The sequence below is a fragment of the Trachypithecus francoisi genome, unplaced genomic scaffold (genome assembly GCF_009764315.1).
Source record: "Trachypithecus francoisi isolate TF-2019V2 unplaced genomic scaffold, Tfra_2.0 Lachesis_group12, whole genome shotgun sequence".
Lineage (NCBI taxonomy): Eukaryota > Metazoa > Chordata > Mammalia > Primates > Cercopithecidae > Trachypithecus > Trachypithecus francoisi.
The window spans coordinates 24,321,893-24,344,231 of record NW_022681457.1 but is presented as its reverse complement, the minus strand read 5'-3'; the positions used below and the strand labels follow the sequence as shown (position 1 = coordinate 24,344,231).

General features: G+C 38.3%; 1 protein-coding gene across 8 annotated transcripts in view; it reads right to left on the bottom strand.

The window, feature by feature from the left end:
* ATG4C (autophagy related 4C cysteine peptidase) overlaps window positions 1–21,175 on the bottom strand; it is an 84,623-nt gene extending 63,448 nt beyond the window's left edge. For 3 of the 8 annotated variants that reach the window (XM_033225123.1, XM_033225117.1, XM_033225124.1), the window contains exons 1-2: window positions 20,785–20,921; window positions 626–769 (exon numbers count right to left, since the gene is read on the bottom strand). In XM_033225123.1, coding sequence (XP_033081014.1) covers window positions 626–701 — 76 coding nt within the window. In that variant the 5' untranslated portion in view covers window positions 702–769; window positions 20,785–20,921. Of the gene's footprint in view, window positions 1–625; window positions 770–2,016; window positions 2,222–20,736; window positions 20,922–21,032 lie in introns of those variants that run through there. The other 5 variants (XM_033225121.1, XM_033225120.1, XM_033225119.1 and 2 more) reach the window with 5 other exon arrangements.
* Window positions 21,176–22,339: the final 1,164 nt, after the last annotated feature.

Sequence of the window (22,339 nt, the reverse complement as noted above, 5' to 3'; positions counted from 1 at the left end):
GCTTAAACCCGGGAGGCGGAGCTTGCAGTGAGCTGAGATCCGGCCACTGCACTCCAGCCTGGGCGACAGAGCGAGACTCCGTCTCAAAAAAAAAAAAAAAAAAAAAAATCGGGTGCAGTGGCTCACACCTGTAATCCTAGCACTTTGGGAGGCCAAGGCAGATCACGAGGTCAGGAGTTCAAGACCAACGTGGTCAATATGGTGAAACCCCATCTCTACTGAGAATACAAAAAAAATTAGCCAGGTGTGGTGGTGCGCACCTGTAGTCCCAGCTACTCAGGAGACTGAGGCAGGAGAATCACTTGAACCTGGGAGGCGGAGATTGCAGTGAGCTGAGATTGTACCACTGTACTCCAGCCTGGGCAACAGAGCAAGACTATGTCTCAAAAAAAAAAAAAAGACCACATCATATGCTTCAGTTTCTAAGCTTTCTAAGCAATGTTTATGATGATACTTGGCTCTTTCTTCAGGAGATATTTTTAACTACATTCCTTATAGAAATATTTCATTCAAAGTAAAGTATGCCATTTATTCTCAAGTAATTGTCAGTGACTTAAGAGGGAAGATGATAAATATTGCCAAATATTTCTTTGGATTTATACAATTTTCAAAACATGATACTTACTATATTTCATGTTGTTCCAAGCAGATATAAATTTAGTTTTTAGCTTGTCAACTTCATCTGTTCCTGTAGCCTCCATATTCAAATTCTAAAGGAAAAGCCATCACTTGATTGCATTCTTCTGTAGAGTTTAATCTTTTATACTGACTTAAAAAATTAAGGAAAAATAAGTAATTACTACATATATGGTTATATGGAGCCATGCCTGTTAAAGTTACTTAAGTAATTAAATACAATCTGAACTGGAAATGAACAATTTCTCTTTTTACGGTAAGAAATAAACAGGAAACCAATTTATCATTTTACAAACAGAAATCTTATAGAGTAAGATATTCTATATTTTAATTACAAAAAACCTTTACTACCAAATATACAACAATAAACCTATCATGCAAAACCAAGCAATAATCTCCCCCAACTGCTCACAATTGAATACAGTAAATCAATTTAGGAACACAGCTCTGCTCTGGTGCACTGGCGCAAGTGAGAATATCCAAGATTTGTTTTATCTGTAATTAGAGAAGGTGATTTGAAATCTTATTAAAAAAATCTTGACTATCTTCAGAATGGAAGCTTCCACTTATATTGATTAGTCACTACTTTCACATAAAGTCTAATTACTTTGTTTTGTTTTTTAAATAACATATTTCCTACATTTCCTTCCTATCTCCATACTGCAGCACTTAAAAAAATAGAATGGCTTAAATTTATAATGGAAAATGTTGTCTTACTTTAAAATAGAATACATGTAGCTCATAAGTGTTTGTTTTATTACTGACTTCAGGGAAAACTGAGATGTGTGATATAATCTGAAAAGGAACAAATTATCACTGAAAATGCTTGTGCTTATTTGCAATAATTCACAGACAGTTTACTTTTCAAGAAAAGAATGCTACACAGAACATTACCCTTTTAGGATTATAAATATCTACTCAAAAATATTGATACATTCATTTCTCTAACAATAGACATTCCATTTTATAATATGTATTAAAAGTTACCAATTATACATCATAGTTCTGAGCCAGGAGAAGGCATGGTCTATTGCAAGAACTTAAAAAGTCAATGTGACCAGAAAACAGAAAAGTCTAAAAAAGTGGCATGAGATGCGGCTCTAGGGTTATCCAGATGCCAAAGCACAAAGCGCCTTGTAAACCAGGTTAAAAAATTTGTTCTTCATCCTAAAAGCAATTTGTTTCAAACAGGAATATCATAACCAGATTCAGTAGGTTTGTTTGTTTTACTTCAATAGCAGCATGGAGAAGGACATGGAAAGGAACAAGAGTAGATAATGAGTTTACTACTACAGGTTGAGTATCCCTTATCCAAAATGCTTGGAACTGGGAGTGTTTGGATTTCTATTTTTTTTTAACATTTGCATTATATATACTTACTAGTTGAGAATCATTAATCCGAAAATCCAAAATCCAAAATGCTCCAATGAGCATTTCCTGTGAGCATCATGTTGGCACTCAAAAAGTTACAGATCCTGGAAAATTTTAGATTTCTGATTTTCGGATTAAGGATGCTCAATTGACATTATACAGGACTAGGAGATGATAGCTTGGACTGGAGCAGTGAAGATGGAGAAATGGATATCTGAGGAAACATGTAGAAAATTCAGTAAGTCTTGGTGATACAATGGATATGGAAAGTAAAGAACAGGGATATGCCAAAGATAAACCCAGGCTTTGGTCGGGGAAACTAAACAGATGGTGCCAATCACTGAGATAGAAAACATCAGGAGAGTGAGAGGTTAGAGGGAGAAGATTATGAATTTGACTTGAGATATGTGGTATTTAAGATGTCTCTGAGAAACACAAGCAGAGAGCCATTCTTTTCTTTCTTTTTTTTTTTTTTTTTAGATGGAGTCTTGCTCTGTCTCCCAGCTGGAGTGCAGTGGCGCAATCTCAGCTCACTGCAAGCTCTGCCTCCCCAGTTCATGCCATTCTCCTGCCTCAGCCTCCCGAGTAGCTGGGACTACAGGTGCCCAACACCACACCTGGCTTAATTTTTTGTATTTTTAGTGGAGACGGGGTTTCACTGTGTTAGCCAGGATGGTCTCGATCTCCTGACCTCGTGATCCACCCACCTCAGCCTCCCAAAGTGCTGGGATTACAGGTGTGAGCCACCTCGCCAGCTTTCTCTCTCTCTTTTTTTTTTTTTTTTTTAAAGACAGAGTTTGCTCTGTCACCCAGGCTGGAGTGCAGTGGCGACATCTCAGCTCACTGCAATCTCCGCCTCCCAGCAGGCTGGTCTTGAACTCCTGACCTCGTGATCCAACCACCTTGGCCTCCCAAAGTCTTGGGATTACAAGCATGAGCCACCGCACCCGGCCATTCTTTTCTTTAATCATTAAATTATTGCCAGGCACTGTTCTAGGCACTGCAGGTACAGCTGAGACAACAAAGGCAATTAAATACCTGTTCTCTTGGAACTTACACTCTAGATATATTCTAGGGATGTCAATCAACTGGGCAGTTGGATATATAGATCTGGAACTCAAAGGAGAGGTATGGGCTAGGCATATTGATTTGAGAACTGCTGATATATAAATGAGAATGAAAGCTATAAACACATTCCTCAAAGACTCTGCTTTGTTTGTTTGTTTATACCCCTAGCACTTGGCATAGTTCCTGGTACTTAAGGATGATGATATTTAAGGCCCTTCATGAAATAACCTCTGCCTACTTACTCGGCTTCCTCTTTTACTACTTCACTTGCAGCAAATGCTAAAACCACATTTACTATTAATATCAAAGCTTCCTGAACTTGGTATGTTATCTGGAACCTCATGCCTTTGCATCTGTTCCCTCTACCTCAAGTGCCTTACTACTCACCCTCACTGTATGACTACCTTACTATCACAGAGTCCCTGAAACTCAGCTTCAGTTTCACTTCCTCTGGTAAGACTGGTAAGATTTCCTGACTACCCTCTCTAAACTGTAAACTAAGATAGGTGTCCTCCACTTAGTTCTCATAGGATCCTACGTTTTCCTGTATCACCACACTCATTGCACTGTACTGTAACTGAGTGTCCTTAAATTCTGCCTGGCACACAATTGGTTCTCAAAAATATTTATTAAAGGAATCCGTGAACTGATATGAAATATAGGTACATCACTAGCAGCACTCTCACCAGAATTAGAATTTTTTTTAACTGACACTAGAATAAAGAAAAGGAAAGAATAATTTTCCTCAAGAAAACTGCATACATAATTTAGCAAAATCTGGAAAAGCAAGAAAAGGAAAAGAGTTTATAAAATGTGTGAATTATATATAGTGCATCCACATGATGGATTATACATCCATTAAAAATGTCTCCGAAAATGGGGAAACACTATGCAGAATCTGAAACTTATGTATCATATGACACAGGCAAGGGCAGGGACAATGGAGGGGGAATGAAGGGAGTTAGAAAGTAAGAAAGAAGTATACCAAAATGTTAAAAGTAGTTTCTGTGTGTGTGTGTGTGGTGTGTGTGTGTGTTTTATACCACAATTGCCCACATCTTAAACAAAAGCATTTATTTGTAGAATTTTAAAAAATTATTTTTAAAAAGTCACCAAGCTTGATCTTCTAGATCCAAAATTTTTAAATGAGAGAATGTACATGCAGGTATCTTCTTTCTAAGTCTGAAAGAAAGAAGGCCACAGGGAAGACTTTGTTTCAGACAGTTCCTATCACCAGTCATCCAGAATACTCTGGACAGCTCACAGCAAGTGTGAAAATCAAGATGCCTTAAACTGGATGGGGAAAAAATGAAGATAGTGCACAATTAGACATGTTAATATGGGAGAGTCTGCATCTTAGATAATGACTCCTAAGTAAATACATAAGCAAGATAAGATACTGTGACAAATCCGTGGAGGCAGAGAGTAGAAGGATGGTTACCAGAGGCTAGGAAGGGTAATGAGAGGGTTGGGAGGGGTGGGAATGGTTAATGAGTACAAAAAAAAAAATAGAATGAATATGACCTAGTATTTGACAGCACAACGGGTGATTACAGTCAATAATAATTTAATTGAACATTTAAAAATAACTAAAAGAGCATAACTGAATTATTTGTAATACAAAGGATAGATGCTTGAGGGAATGGATACCCCATTTTTCATGATGTAAGTATGACACATTTCATGCCTGTATCAAAACGTCTCATGTACCCCATAAATATATACACCTACTAAGTACCCACAAAAATTAAAATTAAAAACTAAGAAAAGATGCTGTGATAGATACAGAAATTAATGAAACAAATATTCTAACCTCAAGGCACTTACAGTGGAATAAATTGTTGAGTTGTTATTTCATATTTTTGGTCAAAATTCCTGCTATGTAGCTACACTATTTACTCAGAGCAACTTTACCTCCAAACTTGAAACAACTGAAATGCCTTTGGAACACATCCTTAACTATTCTATGAAAATACTTTCATTATCATTGTTAGAGTAGTTGAGAACAATAAAATTATTATCATAAGGTTAAACTAAACATGAGTTGTTGCTAGTTCAATAAATAATTCAGCATAGTTACTTTCCATATGACTAAAATTAAATTCCATTCTTCCATAAAGACTGAAACCCACTTTATTTCTGTAAAAAAATTTAAATGGAGCCAGGCATGGTGGCTCACACCTGTAATACCCACACTTCGGGAGGCTGAAGGGGAGAACTGCTGGAGCCAAGGAGTTTTCAAGACCAGCCTGGACAACGTAGCGAGTTTTTCTCCCTATAAAATTAAAAATTAGCCAGACATGGTGGCGTGCAACTATAGTCCCAGCTACTGAGGAAGTTGGGGGATCACTTGAGCCGAGGAAGTTAGGGCTGCAGTAAGCAATGATTGTGCCACTGCACTCCAACCTGGAAGACAGAACAAGATCCTGTCTCAAAAATAAATAATAGCCTGGTGCAGTGGCTCCCGCCTGTAATCCCAGCACTTTGGGAGGCCAAGGTGGGCGGATCACGAGGTCCGGGGTTCGAGACCAGCCTGACCAACATGGTGAAACCCCATCTCTACTAAAAATACAAAAATTAGCCAGGTGTGGTGGTGCACACCTATAATCCCAGCTACTCAGGAGGCTGAGGCAGGAGAATCACTTGAACCTGTGAGGTGGAGCTTGCAGTGAGCTGAGACCATGCCACTGTACTCCAGCCTGGGCAACACAGCGAGACTCTGTCTCCAAAAAAAAAAAAAAAATAGATATTAACATGGCTATTTCTAAAAATCTTAACTTTGGAGAAATCATAGATTATCTTAAAAGATGATCCCTTGAGCCATGGTGGAAAGTAATAGAAACTGAGACACTTTATAAAGGATAACCAAAAATTCCTATTGAAGAGGAGAGTTGCCTTACCACATATTAAAACACACTCTAAAACTACAGTAAAGTTTAGTACTATTTAAATTTATTTTTCTTATTAGCACAGGATGACACTGAATAAAACATAATGGAGAGCACAAATATAAACCTAAGCATATTTAAGAATTTAGTACCAAAAAGGAAAAATACTTCACATGAGTGAGAAAAGATGGCTAATTTAATAAATAATGCTAAAATAATAAGCTATATAGTTTTTAAAATAAAGCTAAATGACTACCTCAATAAATGATGAATTCTAGATGAATCAAATTTTTAAATACAAATGCAAACACGTAAGAATATGTGCACATACTCCAAGGAAACATAGATTTAAATTATTTTTTAAATCTTGGGGTAGAAAAGGCCTTTCTGGCTGGGCATGGTGGGGCTCATACCTGTAATCCCCACACTTTGGGAGGCCGAAGCGGGTGGATCACCTGAGGTCAGGAGTTCAAGACCAGCCTGACCAACATGGTGAAACCTCGTGTCTACTAAAAATACAAAAAAATTAGCCAAGCGTGCTGGCAAGCGCCTGTAACCTCAGCTGCTTGGGAAACTGAGGCAGAAGAATTGCTTTAACCCGGGAGGTGGAGGTTGCAGTGAGCTGAGATTGTGCTACTTCACTCCAGCCTGGACAACAGAGCAAGATTCCATTTCAAAAAAAAAGAAAAGGTTTTTTCCAAGTGTGGTATACGAAACCAGAAATCAGACAGTAAAATGTAATTAAATAAAAATGAAAACTTTGTAAAGAAAGAAGAAAAACAGCATGAGGTTCAGTTACAATCCAACAATAAGGGAAAAAGTTCAATACCAATTACATATATTGAGTTAATGTCCTTAATATACAAAAAGGTCTTATAAATCAATAAGGAAAAACCTAAACAGAAAAAAAGGCAATTGGAAAAAGAAAAAAGCCATAAACATATGAAATATTTTCAACCTTACTATACCTAAGAAATGTACATTAAATGAATTTTTTTCATCACCACAAGAGATAAAACTGCCAATCCTGAACAAGCATAATTAACAATAACATAACTATTTCTCAAATTATTAACTCATAAACAATAGCATAATTATTTCTCAAATTATTAACTCTTTGATGGCAAAGAACAGCACAGCCAGCACATAACAGACACAAAATCATCTGCTGATGACTAAATTATAGCATATATGTATTACAATGATATAGATCTATATTTATCACCATAAAAAGATATCAAAGGCATGGAGTGAGAAAAAAAAGGGGACAGTATGAATATAACTTATGCATGTTGATAGATACATATCATATATGTATATACATACGCCCACACATGTACATATACACATAAAACAATGTCTAGAAGTTCATAATGTTAATTTCTTTTTTTTTCTTTTTCCCCGAGACAGAGTCTTGCTCTGTTGTCCAGGCCAGAGTGCAATGGTGCGATCCCAGCTGCAACCTCCCCCTCCCAGGTTCAAGCAATTCTCCTGCGTCAGCCTCCAGAGTACCTGGGATTACAGGCATGCAACACCATGCCCAGCTAATTTTTGTATTTTAAGTAGGGACAAGGTTTCACTATGTTGGCCAGGCTGGTCTCGAACTCCTGACCTCAGGTGATTCGCCCACCTTGGCCTCCCAAACTGCTGGGATTACAGGCATGAGCCACCACACCCAGCCCATAACGTTGGTGTCTAAGAAATGAACCTCTACTTTGACTTTTCTCTTTGCATTTCTCTTTATTATTTAAATTGTTCACATTGAGCCTCTTTTAAAAAATACCAAAATTATTTAAAAGTAAGCCGCTCAAATAAAAAACTGAATACACTAAATTACAAATGTAACCAGGTTATATTAAATTCTAACAATACAACTGAAACTGCTGGACTAAAAAATTGACAGAGAAGACATCCTATTACAAAATTCCTAAACAGCTGCAAAGTTAAAATGCTGAGACATTTTTTTTCTCCTTTTTAAGATAAAGAACCTTATTCTTGTGATTCTTAAAGACATCAGATTCAGCTATTTAGTCATGTGAAAATTTAACTTCCTCAATTTAATTGCCCATGGCAACTCCAGCTAAATAAAATAACTGGGAGGATTATTCCTTGTTAATTCATAATTTTTGTTTCTCCTTAAATGGGGTAACATTTGGAAAGAGAAAAAGTAATAAATTAACGCTTTGTTCTATTAAAATATTTTATTTATATTTGTGTCAGATAAGCCAAGGAAAGTAAGACAAACAGTACTTTCAGTTTAACTGTAAATGAGAAAACAAAACAAAACAAAACAAAACTACACAAATGAGGAAACCACTTCCCTGGTTTTGTAAAAAAAAAGAAATTAAAATGCATTTGTCTACAAAGCATAAAGGAAAGTAATAATTTAGCCATTACTCAGTGTATTTCAATCCCTGGAGCAGTTAAAATACCTGCTTTCACTGCCCCAGTGGTTAACTGATAGCCAAAATTCTTGTTTATTCTATGTGGTGTCACAGATTCTCAGTCTGGAAAAGCATCGAAATAATATACTTCACAATTTCCAAACTATTTTTAGAAGGTGCTTATTAATTATTTCTTTAAAAACTATGAGAAATCATTAAATATTCTTTTTTTTTAAGTAAAAAGGGGTCTCCCTCTGTTGCCTAGGCTGGACTGTGCAGTGGTGCAATCATAGTTCACTGCAGACTTAAACTCCTGCATTCAAGCAATCCTTCTGACTCAGCCTCCCAAGTAGCTGGGACTACAGGCACCCATCACCATACCTGGCTTAGAGAAATTACTAAATCTTTTTTCAAGCAGATGTTCTTTACTAACACATACTACAACAACCTTATCATCTGCCATCTTCATATTTCTGTGCATTGTTAACATTCTAACAAATCCATTTTAACTAGATGATAAAAGTATTAGAGAGAAAACTTTATTTTATCCTATCTCAGTAAACGAAGATAAAGCTAACAAATGAGGTTTATTCCTAACTTTACTGTTAATGATACAAAAAGCACAGTGAAGACTAAGCAGAATTCTTTTGGAGAGCAGAGCTACAACATTTGATATGAAAATTATCGATTGAGACCTAGATGTCATTTTTAGAGTCACTTTTCTAACCAATAACCATACATTAAGATAGTCAAAAAAATTGTAAACTGATAAATGTAAAGAGTACTCAAATCAATGTACAAGAAGGGCAGGTGAAGGTAATCAGCCTCTCCCATCTAGCAATAAGTAGACTACTTTATCCACTGAGGATTTAAGGCCAAGTAAATGCTCCTGGCAGAACTTTAGGGACAAAGTCTATGGAATACATCTCAGTCATATGGTGCAATGGGTAAAAACGCTGCACACCTCTGGAATTTGCGAATGCTTGGGCATCTTCCTCAAATAGTATTCTGCTGTTAAATGAAATATAGATATTGATTTAGAATTTTTATGTGCTTTTAGCTGTATCATCAAATAAAATGAACCGTGAAGTCTACTCTTTTATCTATTGTATGTAACCTTTTCTACCTGCTTGCATTTTTAGTAACAAATATCAATCCCTTATCTGATCCTGAAGGCCTCTAATACAATGGGCTATCATCTTCGCTCTCATTTCTTCTCTCCCTCTTCTTTGTTTACAGAAACATCAATTATTGTGTCCATTTCTATTCCTTCTCTTCACCTATATCTGCCAATCTTCTATCTTCATGCACTGAACTTGTACTCTACAAATGGTCAGTTTGTAAATTCTTTTCCTTATCTTTTTAAAAAGTGGCAAATATGAAGGGGAGAGCAATAGTAATAATATTTATGTGCAATGTCCCCTTTCAGAGCTAAGGGGTAGGCAAGGTACATAGCAGTAAGAGATAATGACAAAAAGACTGAAAAAAGGAACAGCAACACAATAAAGGCAGGACATGCAAGTTCAGAAAATGGTTTTGAAAAGAAGAATAAAGGGCTGATAGCAGAGAGACTAATAAGATAGTTTTGCCTCAAGAAAAATCTTATAGACATTCTTAGGACTCCTCAGGATCACATCCTCCAATAAAAAACACTGAATCAATGCCCCGCTACTTTATAATGACAACTTAAATAAAATACCAATGCATTCTTCTCTTAAATCTAACGAGTAAAATATACATGAAAGAAACTAAGTATTAAGCAGACACACATTTATGGTCACACATGACTTCGACCAAGTTCCTCACACCCGGCTTGTGGCAAAAACCTCCACTTGTGCAGCACTGCATATTACATGTTCACAGACTGTGCAAAGTCATCATCATAACCAACTTAAATAAGATGTAAGGAGTTTAAATGACCTCAATCATGTACTTGAAGACCAAAATAAGAATTATTAATACATCTAGGCTATTTTTAAGATAGCATTAAGCCTTGATCTTATCTCTAAGAACATAATATTTACCACACAGTTGTTTGATAAATACATTTTAATTATGTCAGGTTCTTGGTAACCTCTGATAAGTCGAAGGTAACTACGAATACTTGGAGCCTCCATACTTCAAAACGCAACTTTTCAAGCTCTTAATATTAACTCATGGTGTTAACCTCTTATACAGAGATAGTAGTCTTTATATAAGAGGTAACACCATGAGTTAATATAGAGACTTATATAGAGTCTTATACAGAGATTTACCGATTCTTATATAGAGACTGCTATCTTTATATAAGAGGTAAAGAGTCCAGCACTTTGGGAGGCCGAGACGGGCGGATCACGAGGTCAGGAGATCGAGACCATCCTGGCTAACACAGTGAAACCCCGTCTCTACTAAAAATACAAAAACTAGCCGGGTGAGGTGGCGGGCGCCTGTAGTCCCAGCTACTCGGGAGGCTGAGGCAGGAGAATGGCGTAAACCCGGGAGGCGGAGCTTGCAGTGAGCTGAGATCCGGCCACTGCACTCCAGTCCGGGCGACAGAGCGAGACTCGCCTCAAAAAAAAAAAAAAAAAAAAAAAAAAAAAAAAAAAAAAAAAAAAGAGGTAAAGAGTCAAATCATTTAATTAATAAAGTGTAATTAACCCCTACAAGAAATGAAGGATGTAAGAATCTCAGAACTGAAAGAGAATTTACAAAGCATCTAATAACTAACACTTTTTTTGTTTTTTGGTGTTTTGTGTGTGTGTTGGGTTTTTGGGGGTTGTTTTGTTTTGTTTTTTGAGACAAGGTCTCACTCTGTTGCCCAGGCTGGAGTGCAGTGCCAAATGCCCTGACCTCTCAGGCTCAAGTAATCCTCCCACCTCAGTTCCCTAGTAGCTGGGACTACAGGCAGGCACCACCACGCCTGGCTACTTTCTTCTATTCTTTGTAGAGATGGGGTTTTGCCATGTGGCCCAGGCTGATCTCAAACTCCTGACCTCAAGTGATCCGCCTGCCTCAGCCTCCCAAAGTTCTAGGACTATAGGCATGAGCCACTGTGTCTGGCACTAGTAAGTATTAATATTAACAGTAGTTCTGGACCATCGTCTCACACAATACAAGCTATCACTAATCTTTCCTAATCAATAGTACTTGGGTGGAGAGGAGTAGTGAAAGAAAACGTGTAAATTTAAAAGAATACAAAAAATCACAGCCGGGCGCAGTGGCTCACGCTTGCAATCCCAGCACTTTGGGAGGCCGAGGCGGGTGAATCACGAGATCAGGAGATCGAGACCATCCTGGCTAACATGGTGAAACCCCATCTCTACTAAAAATACAAAAAATTAGCCGGGTGTGGTGGCGGGCGCCTGTAGTCCCAGCTACTCAGGAGGTTAAGGCAGGAGAATGGCACAAATCCAGGAGGTGGAGCTTGCAGTGAACCGAGATCACGCCACTGCACTCCAGCCTGGGTGACAGAGCGAGACTCCGTTTCAAAAAAAAAAATCACTACCATCTTGAAAGCTGTGATCTGCTCTCTGGTTCAGACTCACTAATAACTAGCTACTAATTGGGTTCAACCACCTGTACAGTAACAAGATCTCCTTTACAACAACATCCTTGCCAACTGCAGTCCCTCAGCCTCTGACTGAACACTTGCTTCTAGAAAAGGGAGGTCAGCACTGAATGAATATTGTACTAAACTCAAAATACGCTATAAATGTAAAAGCCTGACAATGTTTTAAACTGTGTATTTTCCTATCCGTTCTAGAGCATCCATAACTGTCTTAGAGTATCCATAGTAACTACATGATACCTACTAATTTTAAACAACTAGATTTGCTACAATGATATTATGTGGAACCAAGTTTCTGTCTACACATTATTTTCACTAACTGGTCCTGGTTGTAACCTCTGAAACTAATCCTTCCATTGGAGAGCCCATCTGATGTTTAAAGACATACCTCCTAACCTCCCTAGCCCCCAGTCTTCTCTTTTCTACATTAAATGTCCCAATTCCTTCAACTGATCAGAAGACTGTCTATGAGTGGTAATGAGAGCCTCAATCAGGGTAGCGGTGAGAGGATTAGAAATGAGTAGATAAGGCACGGCGTAGTGGCTCATGCCTGTAATCCCAGCACTTTGGGGGGCCGAGGCAGGTGGATCACGAGGTCAAGAGTTCAAGACCAGCCTGGCCAAGATGGTGAAACCCCGTCTCTAATAAAAATACAAAAATTAGCCAGGCGTGGTGGCAGGTGCCTATAATCCCAGCTACTCAGGGGGCTGAGGCAGAGAACTGCTTGAACCCTGGAGGCAGAGGTTGCAGTGAGCCGAGATTGTGCCACTGTACAACAGCCTGGGTGACAGAGAGAGACTCTATCTTAAAAAAAAAAAAAAAAGAGTAGATAAAAGTAACAAGTTGACACGGTAGACCTAGCAACATCATACAAATATATGGATGTGTATATGCCCACACACAGGAGAGGAGACTAAAGTGACTATGAGATTTCAGGTCTAATGTCTAGGAGGATAATGGTTCCATTAACTGAAACAAAACCCAAGTAGAGAAGACTAAGGTGAAGATAGGAAATTCAGTTTGAGATACAGTGATTTCGAGGTATGTAATAAGTAAATATGAATGTTATCATGGTGCCTTTAAGAGGTGACTGGATAATGGGGGTTCTGCCCTCATAAATAAGTTAATTCACTCATGGATTAATGGATTAACAGGTTATCAGAGGAGTGGACTGGTGGCTTTATAAGAAGAGAAAGTGAGACTTGAGCTAGTGTGTTTAGCTCCTTCACCATGTGATGCCCTGCACCACCTCAGGACTCTGCAGAGTCCCCAACAGCAAGAAGGCCCTCACAAGATGCAGCTCGTCAACCCTAGACTTTTCAGCTTTCATAACTATAAGGAATAAATTCCTTTTTTATATAAATTACCCAGTTTCAGTTATTCTGTTATAAGCAACAAAAGACAGACTATGACAATAGATAAGATCATTTCCAAGGCCCACTATATCAGTTACTCTTGCCAAGAAAAAGATGCATTCATATTACTGAGGCTAGTACTACATGTAATGTAAACACAAAATATAACATTTATTCATCAAGTATTTGAGTGGTTACTCCTACAAGGCACTGAGGGAGATACAATGGGCCATGAAACCTAGTTCCTGTCCTCATTAATCTTCCATTCTAACAAGCAAGATGGTTATAACTAACCATAAGGCTGAATGTGGTTATATCTCACAATAGAGATATAAAGTATCATAACTATTAAGAGACATATTTTCCCCCTTTCCAATGAGAATATTCACACATGAATAATATCACAGGGTAAAATACAACAAGCATTCTTCAAATACAAAGAAGAAGGACTTAAAGAAAAACATAAATCTTTCCATTCTGGTTATAAATACAGGACAACATTAGACCTATTACTTGGGAATTAAAGTACCCCTAACAATTATGTCTATTGTTAAAGATTAATGCTTGAATTGTATCAGCAGTTAAAAGAAGAGCATTGTTTAAAATGTTCACAAACACAATTGTTTTGGCTTACAAATGGAATCACTCGATGTCACTTTTCTTGCATTCCTAATTTTAAATAATATTACAACTGAAAAAATAGAGCTGCAAGTTTAGAGCCTTACAAGTCTTCAAATTGAATATTCTCCAGCTGATATAAATGTTCTAGAGTTCCCTATAACTATATATTATGATAAAGTTTTAAATTATGTCACTTTAGTAGTTTTACAGATAACTGATTTTACAAAGAGTCTATTAAAAAGTAATTTAGTAGGAACCTAACTATATTTTACATTCATAACATAATCACACAGAAAAAAATAATTCAAATAACTTTGAACACCTATTTTGACTATATATACCTTTAGTGGGATTATTCTAAGAACATAAAATGGAAAAAAAAAAAATCCTTACTTGGTAAATCTGCTGCTGGAAGCAGTATCAGTCAGTCTAGTAATTCCAAAACTATTTTATGTGTATTGTAGGATAGGTCAGATGAGTAAAAAACAGTGATATAATTGAGAATCAGAATTCTCTCTTTGGGAAAACAGAGATATAAACAGGAATTGGAAGGAAGTGATGAGAACTCTGCAGTGTTGAATTTGAAATGAAGGTATCCTATGAACTCATGATTTCTTAAAAAATGTATATGTTGGCCTGGTGCAGTGGCTCATGCCTTTAATACCAGCACTTTGGGAGGCCGAGGCGGGCGGAGTATCAGAGGTCGGGAGTTCGAGACCAGCCTGACCAACATGGAGAAACCCTGTCTCTACTAAAAATACAAAATTAGCTGGGTGTGGTGGTGCATATCTGTGATCCCAGCTACTCAGGAGACTGAGGCAGGAGAATCACTTGAACCCGGAGGCAGAGGGTGTGGTGAGCCCAGATCCGCCACTGCACTCCAGCCTGGGCAACAAGGGCAAGACTCTGTCTCAAAAAGAAAAAAAAAAAATGTGTATATGTGCGTCCATTTAAAGGGTCCAGAACCAATGACACCCCAGTAGCAAAGAGCATATTAAATACCCAGATCTTGTTTTTTCTTTCTTTTCTTTTTTTTTTTGAGATGGAATCTCACTCTGTCTCCTAGGCTGGAGTGCAGTGGCGTGAACTCGGCTCACTACACACTCTGCCTCCCGGGTTCCCGCCATTCTCCTGCCTCAGCCTCCCAAGTGGCTGGGACTACAGGTGCCCACCATCACGCCCGGCTAATTTTTTGTGTGTTTTTTAACAGAGACGGGGTTTCACCATGTTAGCCAGGATGGTCTCGATCTCCTGACCTCATGATCTGCCCGCCTCGGCCTCCCAAAATGCTGGGATTACAGGCATGAGCCACCACACCCGGCTCAGATCTTGGTTGCTAAGTATCATTTTCCACTAAAATAAACCAGGATTCTGTGGTAAAATGGCTTATTCCATGTATTAAGCAGGAAATTTACAAGGTGAGGCTGGAACATCTCATTGTGCAAATATGAGTAAGAAAGTGCTCAAACACCAATGTGGACATATCCAAAGGTCATGGGAACTAGCTTGAAGGATCTACTACCGACCAGATTTGAGATAATTTAATCATCGAAAGGAACAATGGTAGCAAATTATAGCACACTGCATAGCTTTTGAAAGAAAGGATCCTGGCCGGGCGCGGTGGCTCAAGCCTGTAATCCCAGCACTTTGGGAGGCCGAGACGGGCGGATCACGAGGTCATGATATCGAGACCATCCTGGCTAACACGGTGAAACCCTGTCTCTACTAAAAATACAAAAAACTAGCCGGGCGAGGTGGCGGCGCCTGTAGTCGCAGCTACTCGGGAGGCTGAGGCAGGAGAATGGCGTGAACCCGGGAGGCGGAGCTTGCAGTGAGCTGAGATCCGGCCACTGCACTCCAGCCTGGGTGACAGAGCGAGACTCCGTCTCAAAAAAAAAAAAAAAAAAAAAGAAAGAAAGGATCCTTGGGTACACAGTGATACTAAAATAGAAGAGAAAGCTCTTATTTAGAGAAGAGAACCAGGAAATGTATGTAGGAATGACAGAAGTGGGAAATCACTATTTGGCAACCACCGATGCTTTTATTAATGACCACTAAAATCACTGGACAGGAAAACAAAACCTGCAAAACAGAATATCCACATCACCTCAATTTATCACCCCTACAGATTATTAAATTCAAAAGGGAAAATGTACTTTCAGAATATAAAACTCTGGCTAAACTAAGTGATCCAAACTTAATCACCAATCATGGAATAAACCATCATTATGTTAATCGTAATATGATTAAATGGAAAGTTCAAAATATCACCCATGTAATAGTAAAAAACAAACAAACAAAAAACCCACAATTATTCAATCTGAAACTAACTGTGAGGAAAAATTCAGATAAATCAATTTTGTGATGCATTCTACCTGAAGACAAAAAAAGAAAAAAAAGGTAAAGATTGTTCTAGATAAAACAGACATGTAAGTACTAAATACAATTAATATCTTTAATTGGATTCAGTATTTTTGTAATGCTACAATGACATTACTGGGATATTTGGAAAAATCTAATTGTTGCATATGGACTGTACATTAGACAATATTATCATATCAAGGTTAAATTATTTGGATATGCTAATGGCATTATAGTTATGTAAAATAATGTGCTAGTTCTTAGGAGATGCATGATGAATTATTTGGGGGTAAAGTGTGATGTTTCCACCTTACTTTCAAATAGTTCAGGAAGAAAAAGTGTGTGTGTGTGTGTGTGTGTGTGTATTTATAGAGAGAGAAACAGCACTTGTCTAACAGCAAGGAATGAGAGTAAAAGAGGCACAATGTTAACAACTAGTGAATCTAGATAAAAAGATATGCAGGTATTTGTCATGCTACCATTTCAATGTTTGTATAGGTTTGAAAGTAAAAAGAAAAAAATAAGGGAAAAAGGTAGAAGTTAGGTTGATTTTAGAGCAGCTAATCAGACTTCATAAAGAATAACTACTCTTCACCCTATTCATAAGAGCTAAAAGCGAGTTCAAGCTTCGAAAAGGTTTGGCTAAAAATAAAGGTAATAATCCTAACAAACAATAAGTAATCACAAACTATTCACCCTAAGCTTCCCATCACAGCTGTAAACTATACATAATCTCAGAATTCTGTGAAAGATTAGTTATGTGCTGGTTTATCTGGGACAATAGTGAATAAGCAAAACTATTTTATATATTTTCTCCAAATCTAAATACCAAATAAATTTTTTTTCTCAAATTTTTATTAGTTACAAGGTATCCTAAAATTAAAATGGTGTCACAGGAGTCAAGATGATCTTGGACCCAGTATCACTATAATAATAATGATAATAAACACTTAAAATCTGTACCAAGTATTTTATTAACCTATGTACATATATCATCTCATTTAATTCTCACAACAATTCTATAAGGCTGGCACTATTATTATCCTCATCTTATAAATTAAAAAAAACAAAAGGCTTGGAAAAGCTGTATAACTTCTTCAAGGTCATACTGCTAGTATATAGCATATAGAGACTGTGAATCCAGGCAGTCGGACACCAAAGTCTCTTTGCTGTATACACTCTACCACTTTACTAAGAAATGTAAAATTTAAACAATAAACTATAAATCACTACTGTTTGGGTTCAATATCTATCAAAAATTACATGAATGAAGCATTTCAGAGAAAAATCAAAAGCATGTATTTTTTCCCTAGTGCATTTGTATTTATTTATGTACCAAATGAATGAAGTTAGAATTTAACCAGATGCCAGTTTACTGCCAAATCTCAAGTGAAAATAAAGATGACATGTAACTGCATTATTCAGTTACTTATTCATGTATATAGTTTAATATATTACAGATAGATTCAAAACAGAGACCAACGTATTTCCAGACACTTTCATGTAGAACTCCACCCCTGCTCAATCAAGAAAAAATGATACCAAAAGAACATATTTTAGGCCTAGCATTACTCAAATATACAAAACTAAAACAATGACAAAAGGATAAAAAATAACTAAGAAATTAACCTTCAACACCGCTACCACAATAAAAAATACTAACAAACAAAGCATGTTTCCCAGATCTGGTCCTCTTTCAACGTTCTCTACCTCAGTGAACAGTGCAACAATCCTTCCAGTTATATACGCCAAAAACCTAAGATTAGCCAATATCTTCCTCTACCTCACCTTCCATATCTAATCCATCACCCAGTTCCACCTCCTGAACACCTCTGGAATCCATCCACTTCTCTCCCTCTTACCACCACCACCTTGTCCAAAATATCATCTCTCAAATGGGCTACTCCAACAATCTTCTAACTGGCCTCTCCCCATCCCCACTCTTATCCCCTCTGTAATCAGTTCTTCCTCTGTGTAACATCGAGTCCTTTTTTAACAGCATTTACTACAGTTGTAACTTTAAATTTCTTTGACTATTTATGTCTGTCGCCTCTGTTAGACAGTAAATTCTATGAGTGTAAAGACCGTATTTACTCACTACTATACCACTGTGGCCTAGAAGAGTGTCTAGTTAATAAATAAATGCTAAATGATTGAATGCATGTCAAAGATTACAATTTTATTTATAAATAGTCCAAAAAAATTAAAAAGTGCTTTATAAGGCGCACCAATTATTCTATATCACAGATTTTTACTTTTTTTTTTTTTTTTTGAGACAGGGTCCTAATTTCTACCTACCAATCCCTAAGCACTATTTAAATTCCAGATTAGATCTCATTCTCCTGAAACATTCCCTAGTTATCTCTCTTCTCACTTTTAACATACTGAAACACTCCCATAAAATCTAATACATATTGACTATATTTTCTGCTTCCTGAAGGCAAAGTTTACATCTCATACATTCTGCCAGAGTATAAGCTCCCTAAGAGCAGGGACTTTTCTTGTTCACTGCTATATTCCGAGCACCTTGAAGAGTATCTGGTATGTAATAGCTGCTCAGTAAGCATGTGTTGATTTAATTCTCTTTATATATTTCAGGATAGAGCACAAATCCTTGCAGCTGTTGTAGTGGGAAGAGTAGAAAGGAACTGAAGTAAATTCCTTAAATTCTTCAAGTTTCAATTGTTTTCATCTGTTAAATGTAAATAATAATAGCTTACTTAGTTGGAATAACTGAGCTAATGCTTTCAAAGCATCTATGCAGAGCTGAGGACAAGAGGATACTCTTACAAATAAATGTTTTGGTGATTTTGTGACAATAGTTAAATAGTAAGTAGTCACTAAATGCCTATTAAATGAATAAAATCTCAGGAGAAATATTAAGAGATTGAGTAATGGCTAGCTTATCATTTTTTTAATAAAAAATTACATGAGTAAATTTATTCTGAAATATATTTCGCCCAAATCATAAGCATGGCTGAAACCATTTCAGCATTTTGTGCATTAATTAGGAATAATATTGTACCAATATTAATATTTATATTTTAATGACATATATAGATCATATTTGATAGCTTAAAAAAGAATGATAGTCTTAGTATAAGAACCTCTTTAGTGCAATAATTGGAAGAGAAAACAAGCTGCAAACTCATTTCAGTTACGTGGCTCCCCAGAAAGAAAATTTCTGCCTTTTTATAAAACATTAGTGAACAGAACACGATGCTGTTCACCAGAACTATCAAAATGTCTAGAATAATTCATAACCAATCACCATAAATACATTTTTTCACATACTTGAATCCTATTTTAAAGAAAAAGAGCATTAATTAAATTGCTTTTAATGACTTTTTGCTAAATTATACAATTCCTTAGATTGGCCACTTTTTGACATGCGGTTCTAAAAATTTTATAGCGAATGAACTGATAATTCAATATAGCCTCAGATTATTGGACTAACTAGAAACTCTCCCCTGTTCAAAGAAGAGTTTTATCCATTTGAAACTCAGAAAATACATAGACTTTACCTTTCAAAGCCTTTCCAATCCCTCTGGGTACTCTCAATGGTTCATAATCTAATTACAAGTCACAAGCAAGCAAGAAAGATCATTCCCTTGTCTCTTTCTGCCATCAACTGACACAAAATCACTGCCAAAAACCCACTGGTGACATATGGTCCAAGCAGAAAAATGTAAGAAAACTCCTAAGTAATTCGGATATAAAAAGATGTAAGACGAGGTATTCTTCTCCAACTATAGGGTAGCAGTGAGCCCCATGTGGGTAAATAACCAACACAAAACGAAAAGGTAAGCCAAAGAAATCATAAGAAATATAAACTCAATAAGCAGTGATGCTGAGTTGACCGCTGAAAGTTCTCATATATGAACATAGTCATTATATGTAAGAATTTATTCTAATTCTACACCTCCAACCTCAAAAGCCCTTAGATGCGGGTAGGGTTGGGAAGAGTTCACGGTGAGCGTGAACCAAATAAAGTGAATGAACGTTAATATTTAGATAGAAAGGCATTCATATATGCAAGGTAGTGTGTTATGGCTTGAAGCAGTAACAAGCACCAAAAAGGGAGAAAGAGGCTAGGAATGAGAACAGAGAGATAGTGGGGATCCAGTTATTATTACTTGCCTTTTTTTATTTTTTAAACGAGGAGAAACAGGGACCACAGAGCACTGGCATGAGGAGGGATCAAATGGATGCGATAGATCAGGGGAAAGGGTCTTGCCTGCAACATCTAAGAAAACCATAAGGAAAGGAGGAACAGCTGCCCACAGTTAGGCTTACGGTTTATCTCTGGAACCCAGGACAGAGCGAGGAAGAGTCAGAAGACAAATGACACTACAAAGGGAGGTGCCAAAACCCTCAGAGAACCCAGATGGTTGGCCACAGGGTCTTCACCGAAGGCGGACTCCCCAAGAAACCCGGTCATTCGGGGACCAGAGACACTAAGTCCCAAACTTCTCGATTCCTCTAGCCTCAAGCCGATCCCTCACCGAAACAGAAAGACTGGAGAACTGTAAAAATGTGCAGGAGCCACCAACCCGGGAAATGCTCCAGCTCTAGCAGCAGCCGCCACAAAAGCAGCCCTCACACACGCAGACGTTCCGACCTCAGCGCCGCAGCTACAGGTACTTTTAGTACCCCGGCCACCGTAGTAAGAGGAACCGCCTTCGCGTCAAATCCATCAGATCAGCCACTTCCGGAATACGAAAGCCTTGCGATTGGCAGTAGCGATAGCAGCGGCGTAGAGGCCTCTGCTATGCTTACTTTATCCATCTCTTTTTCCCACCTGTTCGCCACCCCAAGCCGCTAATCCACCACCTGTGCAGCTAAGGGAAGAACCAGGAGAAAGTATCCATCTGTGAGCATTGTCACTCTGATACACAAACCACATTACAGCTGCCATAAATTCCTGTTGAGCACTTGGACTTCAACTACCAGCAGGCCATGCAGCATCACTCCCTTGCCTCTGGCGCAGGAACTGCAAGATCCAGCATGCATTGCGGCCCTCCTTCCTCGCACTCAGGACCAAAATAAGAGCCTAACCAAGCCTCACATTGATTTAAAAAAAAAAAAAAAAAAGGCCGGGATGCCTTCTTATCCTGTTGTGAAGGAACTCTAAGCCAAGCCATAATTAGGACTGTAGGTTACTTATAAAACATCAAGGGATATGTGCACTTATTTTCCATATTCAGGTTATTTGCAAGCATTAAAACACAAGACAGCCGGGCGCGGTGGCTCGCGTCTGTAATCCCAGCACTTTGGTGAAAGCCCGTCTCTATTAAAAAAGTTAAAAAAATTAGCCAGGCGTGGCGGCGGGCGCTTGTAATTCCAGCTATTCCGGAGCCTGAGGCAGGAGAATTGCTTGAATCCGGGAGGCAAAGGTTGCAGTGAGCGGAGATTCCGCCACTGCACTCCAGCCTGGGCGACAGAGCGAGGCTTTGTTTAAAAATAAAAGAAAGAAAGAAGGAAAAAAGGACGGTCTGAAGATGCTTTTTTTTTTTTTTTTTTTTGAGACGGAGTCTCACTCTGCCGCCCAGGCTGGAGTGCAGTGGCCGGATCTCAGCTCACTGCAAGCTCCGCCTCCCGGGTACGCCGTTCTCCTGCCTCAGCCTCCCGAGTAGCTGGGACTACAGGCGCCCGCCACCACGCCCGGCTAGTTTTTTGTATTTTTTAGTAGAGACGGGGTTTCACTGTGTTAGCCAGGATGGTCTCGATCTCATGACCTCGTGATCCGCCCGTCTCGGCCTCCCAAAGTGCTGGGATTACAGGCTTGAGCCACCGCGCGCGGCCTGAAGATGCTTTTTATAACGTGTAAATTTCTGGCCAGGCGCGGTGGCTGTAATCCCAGCACTTTGGGAGGCCGAGGCGGGCGGATCACTTGAGCCCAGGAATTCGAGAACAGCCTGGCCAACAGGGTTAAACCCCGTCTCTACTAAAAATATAAAAAATTAGCGGGGCGTGGTGGGGGGCGCCTGTAGTCCCAACTATTCAGGAGGCTGAGGCAGGAGAATCACATGAACCCGGGAGGCGGAGTTTTCAGTGAGCCGAGATCGCCCATCTGCACTCCAGCCTGGGCCACAGAGCGAAACCCTG